At 46.5% G+C, this 8,798-nt stretch overlaps 1 protein-coding gene across 1 annotated transcript; it reads left to right on the forward strand.

Annotated features, from left to right (window-relative positions):
* Positions 1-4,967: 4,967 nt before the first annotated feature.
* On the forward strand, positions 4,968-8,391 carry LOC136527693 (probable cytokinin riboside 5'-monophosphate phosphoribohydrolase LOGL10). The gene is made up of 5 exons (XM_066520531.1): positions 4,968-5,357; positions 6,029-6,126; positions 6,256-6,286; positions 7,544-7,643; positions 8,303-8,391. The coding sequence occupies exons 1-5, from the start codon at positions 5,250-5,252 to the stop codon at positions 8,374-8,376; spliced, it is 411 nt and encodes a 136-aa protein (XP_066376628.1). The 5' UTR covers positions 4,968-5,249; the 3' UTR covers positions 8,377-8,391.
* Positions 8,392-8,798: the final 407 nt, after the last annotated feature.

Consider the following 8,798-nt stretch of genomic DNA (forward strand, 5'->3'; position numbering starts at 1 on the left):
CATAAATTATTTTAAATAAAACAGTTGTGAGACCCAGCCATTGGGCCAGTTGGGCTGGACTTTAATTCGGGGGCACTGTAGCTATGGAAAACACTGTAGTGACGGAAGTTAGTAACATCCTGAAAACTGAAGGATAGCTGTACCAAGTTAAAAGCCTGGACCTGAGAGGCTGTTAACTCCGGATTGATCTTTTTATGCGAAGCGAGGACGAAAGCGCAAGATAGTTAATTAGCAGGTGTGGTTCATTCAACGTGTAGAGTGGGCCTTAGCCGTCTTCTCGGGTCGGGACGTTACAAATGGTATCAGAGCCAACTCTCGCGGTTTCACGGACGTATGGCTCGGGAGCTCGAACAGGTTGCGCATGGCTCAGCAAGAGCATGGCACTTAGGCCGGGGAGCTGGGAATACGGATGTGGCCCAGAGAGTCGATCATGGACATTTGTCCTGCTAGGGTAGCTTGGTTCAGCATTCGACGAGGACGTCGAATCCTTTGAGGGTGAGTGGATGTGAGACCCAACCTATTGGGCCAGTTAGGACAAACTGAATTCGGGATACTGTAGCTATTGAAAACACCGTAGCTACGAAGTTTAGTACCATACTAGAAGCTGGAGGAGAGCTGAGAGCGAAGTTAAAAGTTAGTACTATAGTAGAAGCTGGATGAGAGCGAGAGCCAAGTTAAAAGTCTGGACTTGGGAGGTTGTTAACTCCGGATCGATCTTTTTGTGCGAAGCGAGTACAAAAGCGCAAGGGAGTTAATTAGTAGGTGTGGTTCATTCAATGTATAGAGTGGGCCTTAATCGTCTTTCTGGGTCAGGGCGTTACAACCGCCATCAACTATAAAGTTGTAACTCGATTAGATATGGCCGAAACTTCTGTTCTATTCCGCCCACGGACTCGATAGCATCACGCTAGTGTGCTACGTGGTTTTTGGCCCTAAAAGTTTATAGCCACAATAATAATTTGAACCAAAGTAGGTCTCTATCAGATTCATTGGTGAATTATCATTTTACCAGTTTTACTAGGCGTGCTATCTCCCATCTGGAGTTCCACTTCGTATTGGATAGGTACTTCTTTAATTTCATTATAAATCTTCCTTTTCTCTCATTTGATTTTCTTATAAGTGGTTTTGTTTCTTTGTATGATTGTATTGATGACTTATTTTAATACTCTTGTAATAAGAGTAATAATAATTAAAGAAGACTATGTATCGTTCATAATTGCTAGGCGTAAAGATTTTGATGAAAAAAATATCATCAAACAACTTCTTTAATTGATTATCCAAATATTGTCATCTTCTATTACAAACTTCTCATTAGCGAAAATATATAAAAAAGATATAAATAACTCTCCAAACGATGATTTAGAGAACGAGATTTAGAAAAACTCTTAGAGATGCTCTTATCTCACACCGCTCGCTAATTTATACTCCGTATGTTATATATGGAACATACCAGCAGTCAAAACAGCACCTCAACCAAATTAAGACAGGAGCTATCAAGTACTAAGTATGTCAGCGCACGATCTGCCCCATGATTATGCTTTTTCCTAACAAATTATATAGTATCAGCAAAGATAACCAAGCACGCATTTTGCCTTGGCCGCAAATTACACTGGCAAAACCCGATAAGGTGAGTCAGCCGTCAATAACCAACCCAACCAGCTGCCCGTCCGTTTCACTGTAAAGCCAGTCATCACTACATGAAAAACGATTTTTAGCAATGGCTCAAATTTTTTATAGGGCGGCTGGTGATAGAGTCACCCCTACAGTGCCGTACTCGGGTGCCTAGACACCAGCCGCCCCTACAAATGGAACAGCAGGGGCGGCTGGTGATACGAGCCGCCACTACAAATAGGTCTGATTTATAGGGACGGCTCACTCACCAGCCGCCCCCAACGTTGCTATTTGTAGGGACGGCTGGTGATTGAGCCGCCCCTTCAAATGCCCCCATATAAATAGCTCTGATTTATAGGAGCGGCTCAATCACTAGCCGCCCCTACAAATGACCCACATATAAAACAACAACAGCACCTTCTTTCTCCTTGGATCACTCACTCCAACCCGTGAAAAAAAGGTGGGGAGGCCTTGGCACCTCCTAAAAATTACTCTACTAGGGGGAAGGCTTTGGTCTCAAAACCTTTGATGGAGAGGTTGTAGAAGATAAGAAAATGCTATTTCACACTTTTTTTGAAGTTTAAATGGTTGGTTAGTGAGTAATTAGAGTTTTATTTTTCTCTCTCTTCTATGGTGCTTGAGCTACTTATGAAGCAAATTAGACCCAAGTTTTAAATGTACTTGGATAAATTAGGGAGGAAAACAAGATCATACCCTTATTTGGTCCATGTTTCTTGATTTTAGTAAACAATTAGTTAGTTTTATGGATGTTTCATGTGCATGTGGATCTAGATCTAGGGTTTGATTTTTTTATTAATTTCGTTTTTATAAATTTATGTTTGATGAAATTGGACTAGGGTTTGTATGAAAGATATTGGGTAAAGTATAATTGTTGCTAATTATTGTCTTTAAAATTGTTTATTGTAATCAATAAATATGTATTTTAATTATTTATGGATAAATAGGCCATTAATTAATTTTCCTCTACCATGGTGTGTTTGTATACTTCATGTAATTATATTAGATTTATATTCATATATATCTGAAGTATATACAATTATTCTCAGGTAATTATTAATTTGATTTATTTTTATATATATCTGAATAAGTAGTCCTTTAATGTTTGTTTTGTTGTTGTTGTAAAAGATGGAGTACAGGAACTCTTGGATGTATGGTTCGTTAAGGTTTAAGGCAGGTTTTCGTGAAAAGGTGGATAAATTTATTGAAGCCGCAAATAAGCATGCAACGACATTGAAAGAGAATAAGGATATAATTATTTGCCCCTATAAAGATTATAAGAACCATATGACATGGACAGATGTGACTATCATCAGATCACATTTGATTATGCAAGAATTTATTGAGGACTACACAGTGTGGATTCATCATGGTGAAACGGTTATTGTTAACGACGAAGATGAGGAGAAATACGACGACGAAACCATAGAATCATTGTCCCAATATTCAGCAGAGCTTGATGCACGAATGGATTTCGAGTTTGACAATGAACAAGGTGGTGATGCTGGTGGTTGGGATGGTAACGACGAAGGTGGTGCCAATAATGATAGTGGAGCACGTGTCGGGGATGAAGATGATTTGGAGGACATGATTCGAGCCATTGGACCAGAGATTTTACTAAATACCCTGAAAGGTCTATAAAATTTGGAAAGAGTGACAAAAGCATCGAAGGAAACTGTGTATAGTGTTGAAAAGGGTTGTTCGACATATTGGACATTGCTACGTTTTGTGCTTGAGCTGCTCATCCTGAAGGCTAAGTACGGCTAGTCAGACTGTAGTTTCAATGATCTATTGCATCTCCTGCTATGGGTGCTGCCACAACTAAACTCAGTTCTCGTCAACACATACCAAGCGAAGAAGGTCATAAGTTCATTAACAATGGGGGTTGAAAAAATCCATGCATGCCCCAACTACTGTATACTTTTCTGTGGTGAAACGTTCAAGTCACTGGATAAATATCCCCGGTGTGGGGCTAGCCAGTACAAGAACAATGACCTTTACGGTGGGGACGAAGCCTTCACAGGGAACAATGACCTTTATGGCGGGGACGAAGTCACTGGATATATGTTTGTATATGTACGTGTAACGTTCACTTTTGGATTCTAACAAATTATATTTGCTAAAATAATACGAACATGGCATTTAGGTTCTATGTCACTTATCATCACGGAAGGCATGATCCAGCAAGGAAGGAAAAGCTGGCTATAAAAACACTATGTGTGATAAGTGTAACTTACTTCTTCAGTACTCCGATACATGTCTGTCAAAAGCATTACTTAATATTTTCATATACAAAACACACAGTGCCCCAAACAAAAGTCTGGGAGTGTACATTGTGGATACTATATATGTTCTATGATGAGTAACACCGGTGCCTACAGGAGACACCCCTTAAGGGTAAGTTTGAACCTCTTCACCCGTAGTATAAAAACTTTGTACATGGTACGAAATACTAAACCGAAACTTATTCTCTTGTAGTGCAGAGAAGATAAAGGAATGAAAAGAGACCCATACAAGGATGACCAACTCTTAGAGCTCGTCGGCGACCTTTGCAACTCATATTGGACCAGATTGTACACGTCAAAGGCGTCTACCATGACCGAGAGTCTGAGTTAGGTATAAATCCTCAATACCAACACCTTCGTGAGACTGAAAGGCTAGCTCTAGGACGTTGATAACAATGTGTATGGAATTTGTATATTTAACGATGGATTGTATATATTCTTGTGAATTGAACTTATAATTGTAGTTTATATAATACTCTTGTGCTTGTAGTCGCGGTCGTGGGGCATTCGGCAACGCGGACGCGGTTCGGAACGTTGGTCGCGGGGCGTTTGGCAACGCGAACGCGGTTCGGAACGTTGGTCGCGGGGCGTTCGGCAACACGAACGCGGTTCGGAACGTCAGTCGCGGGACGTTCGGCAACACGATTTTGAAACGTAAATTTAAATTTTTTTTACAGAAAAACGTACTATCGCCCCTACAAATAGGTATTTGTAGGGGCGGCTGGTACTACAGCCATCCCTACAAATCGATTTGTAAGGACGACCTAAAAACCATCCCTACAAATACATAATTTATAGAGACGGTTCAATAAAGACGGCTGATCAAACCACCTCAAAGGGTTACAAGCCACACCTAAAAATCGATTCCCGCATCCATCCGGCCGGCAGCTAGCGTCGCTCGCGGGCCCTTGTGCCGGATGCTGGAGGGTTTTTCCCTTTCCTTTCCTTTCGTTTCCTCCATGACCATGTGGATGCATTTCTTTCTCCACTCGTACAACACACACTCCTGTCCAGCTGCTACCACCACCACCCGACCCGGACCCCGAGCGTTTTCTCTCTCCTCTCCCCCGCGCTTTTATATAAGCCATGGGTGGCGCACTCGGTACCGGGCATCAGCTGGTCAGCACACCAAGAAGAAAGCCCATCCATCTTCTCTTTGTAGTGCGCGCTGCTCGCTTGCACTAGCTAGCTAGCCAGCGGCACAGCCACAGTGCACCACCTCTCGCCGCCGCAGCAACGGGAGCGAGAAGCTAGGAAGCACAGCCGCCGCAAGAGATAGACGACGACGACAGCACCAAGTGAGAAAGAAAGAAAGAGAGAGAGAGGCAGCTAGCCATGACGATGAGGCAGTCGAGGTTCAAGAGGATCTGCGTCTTCTGCGGCAGCAGCCAGGGGAAGAAGCGGAGCTACCATGACGCCGCCATTGAGCTCGGCAACGAGCTGGTAACGAACGCTCGCGCCTCGCCTCGCCTCGCCCTGTCTGTCACTCACACACCCACTGCACGCCCCACTTCGCTCTCTGCAGGTTCTGTCGCCTGCTAATCGCCTCCTTGCAGTTGCAGGCTTGCAGCTAGTATGCATGACTTTACCATCCATGCATGCATCTTTCATGTTTCAAAAAACAAAAAAGAACTCTCCACCATCTCAGCTAGATTAGCTAGGACACGTTCTCTCGTGCCGTAGCGCGCGCGCACACACACTTGCACAGTAAAGTCGTATGCAAAGTTCGTCTGCAGTAGTAGCAGTAATACAGTAAGCTAACCATAACCACCAACCAGAGCGAACCGGCTTTAGTTACTTTGGGCAGACAGATGAGATCCCTAGCTTGTCTTTCTTCCACTTCCGTCAGCGCGTCCCCGTACGCCATGCGCAGGGCGCGTCTCCAGCTTTTGTTGAGAGCTGAGCTGGACCCCAACCAAGGCACACGGGAGGAGTACTCTGTTTTCTGGGTGCCGCTAGCTCACGTTCCTCCATCCTCAGCCCTGTGGCCTGGGGGTCCCTGCACGGCTGCACCCACTGCACCCTGCCTCATCCGGCTGCCGGCCTGCAATGAAAGTGAAAAACTCACGAGTACTGGTAGTAATCGGTGGCTTTTATTTGTGTGCGCTCTGCAGGTGGCCCGGAGCGTCGACCTGGTGTACGGCGGCGGCAGCATCGGGCTGATGGGGCTCGTCTCCCAGGCCGTCTACGACGGCGGCCGGCACGTCATCGGGTAAGCAAGCTGCAAGCAGTCACCGTCGCCTCATCCCCAGAAGAATGTTTTGTGTGGTGTGTGTGTGGCTTGCCTTTGCCTGTTCCCGTGCTGATCGCTTCTTTTTGTCATGTTGCTGTCCACGCGCAGGGTCATTCCCAAGACGCTCATGACACCAGAGGTATGTCTGCCTGCCGTCCCCCAGCCCTGCATACCACGCCTAGCACTCCCGCTACACACCACTCACTACCTATTCGATAGGCTGCATGTCAGTGTCACATAAAAAGCTGCTTAACAAGGAGAAAAGAAGCAAAAAAAAAAAAAAAAAAAAAAAATCGTCAAATCTGATGCCTCTCTGCCGGGCCGGGCCGGGCCCTCCCAATAATAATCATGAGCACGCACGCGCTCACGTAGAAGTGGTTATGAGATGGGGCTTGGGAGTTTGGGCTCTGCTGCTGGAGTCCCGGGGGACATGGCACTTGACGCATAAAAAAAAAAAAATCGGACTGATGACCAGCAGCAGGCCGCGATCGAGAGAGCCGGTCATGCTTTTGGCACGAATCCCAGATCTTGGCGTGAGGATAAACTAGTGAGCTAGGAAAAGCGCCGCTTTAATTAGGGTTGCTGAAGAATTCCTTTCCTTTCCCCCAAAAGTACTGCGGTGGCATCATCCGTCCCCAGCTGCCTGGTCGTCCCGCCGGGGAAATGGTTGTAGGCCTGTTCGGCTGCCGAAGCTGTTTTTTATCGTGACAGAAAAATATTATAGACTTTAAGTTGATAAACTGGCTGATAAGTTCGAGCGAACAGGCCATGTACTACTAGTGCTGCTTTATTTAGGCTGCTAAGTGTTCGGCTGAGCAAGAAGCCGGCTTATTCGGCTTGTTTTTTCAACAGAGACAGTGTTTTTCTCACAACAAATCAACATAAACAGAGCATAAATAGTATTTTTCCCTGCCAGCCCGAACACTGCCTTGTATTCCCAGCAGGGTCTGAACAAGCTTTATTTAGCGGCCTGGCCTCCCAGTTTCAGAAACGGACACTGAAATATTTTGAGATTTTTTTTTTACTTCTGCTCAACTGTCATGCCTCTCTACAGAATTCTACTAGTACTCGCATGTCATATATAATTATTAAACCATTGGTCCAGACTGCAGTGGGCATTCATTCATAATTCATTCTCATGTTTGTCGCCTACTAAGTACTAGCTTGCTGTGGTCCTCTTCCTGGTTACTCACCGACCTTTTTACCATGTCCAAAGGGGGTGAAGTTCCAGGGCCGGTTTCTGTTCTGATCCCTCCAAGCAAATACTACCATGCTTCTCATTACCCAAACGTAAACGCAGCGCTGCAGCAGCATTCGCGGTGGTCGGGTCGTATCGTATCTGAATTCTGAACTTGCCAGGAGGTAAATTGCATTGCGTGTGTTTCTTGGCATGCAGATCAGTGGCGAGACAGTCGGGGAGGTGCGCCCGGTGGCCGACATGCACCAGAGGAAGGCAGAGATGGCGCGGCAATCCGACGCATTCATCGCCCTGCCTGGTAATAAGCCGCGGTCCATCATCCATGCAGCAGCACTGCGTTTTGACTGTTTTATGGAGTATTACAAGTACCACCGGTAGTAGATGTAGGCCCCGTTTGGTACCGCTCCGGGATGCTTCGGCTCCTGCACTGTTCATACACTGTAGCGTGTCAGGGAGAAGAAAAAATTCGAGCTTCACCGGCTCCGTAAACAGTAGCCGTGCTACAGTGAAAGGGAAAGGTGGAGAGAGAAAAACAGCTCCTAGCTACATTACTGCTACAGTGTTCCGTGTCAGTGTGCCAGCCGGAGTCGGAGCTGCCCTGGAGCCATACCAAACGGCCCCGTAGATGGATGGATCTCTCTAATGTGTACCAGTAGCACAGTGACTCGTGCCTCTTCATCTGGAGTGCATAGTGGCACGCAGCGCTTTCACATGCATCGTGCATGTACAGTGCGTAGGCACGTAGCGTAATAGCGTGGCCAATCATTGACGCAGAGCGTGAGACACGTTTGTTCACCCGGAGCTAGCATGAGTACAGCACAGAGCACTCCTACGTAGTATGTAGTCTTGGTAGACTGGCGTGTGTAAAGCTGAGTGAGACCGCATGGACTGTTCCATTCGAACTTGAAGACAGAGCTGAGCTGAGCCCATCGAGATGGGTTCGTTGCATGCATGCAGGAGGGTATGGGACGCTGGAGGAGCTGCTCGAGGTCATCACGTGGGCGCAGCTGGGCATCCACCACAGCCGGTAATTGCCTAGCTAGCTCCTGCATGCACATGCAGCACACCGAGAGGTTTTGGTTTGCTCTGACGAACGACCCGCGCTACGTACCTTCTTCTCCTGTGATGCATGCAGGTTGGGCTGCTGAACGTGGACGGCTACTACAAACTCGCTGCTGACCTTCATCGACAAGGCCGTGGAGGAGGGCTTCATTAAACCCCAGCGCCAGCCGCATCATCGTCCTTCAGGCGCCCACCGCGCAGGAGCTCATGGACAAGCTCGAGGTTTGTGCATGGATCGATGACCAAAACTTGGCTCCCAAATTCAGTTCATCATCCGTTGCTAATGTACGTCATGCATCTTGTGCAAATGCGATCGATGTGCAGGAGTACGAGCCCTACCACGACAGGGTGGCGTCCACGCTCAACTGGGAGATGGGCCACCAGCTGGGGC

Source organism: Miscanthus floridulus, chromosome 1, assembly GCF_019320115.1.
Source record: "Miscanthus floridulus cultivar M001 chromosome 1, ASM1932011v1, whole genome shotgun sequence".
NCBI classification, from domain to species: domain Eukaryota; kingdom Viridiplantae; phylum Streptophyta; class Magnoliopsida; order Poales; family Poaceae; genus Miscanthus; species Miscanthus floridulus.

What these genes read in the sequence shown, in the direction of transcription:
- LOC136527693 (XM_066520531.1), top strand. Translation starts at nt 5,250, where the DNA reads ATGACGATGAGGCAGTCGAGGTTCAAGAGGATCTGCGTCTTCTGCGGC. An exon ending in TTGAGCTCGGCAACGAGCTG is followed by an intron (nt 5,358 to 6,028) that starts GTAACGAACGCT and finishes TGCGCTCTGCAG; the next exon opens with GTGGCCCGGAGCGTCGACCT. An exon ending in CGCATTCATCGCCCTGCCTG is followed by an intron (nt 7,644 to 8,302) that starts GTAATAAGCCGC and finishes GCATGCATGCAG; the next exon opens with GAGGGTATGGGACGCTGGAG.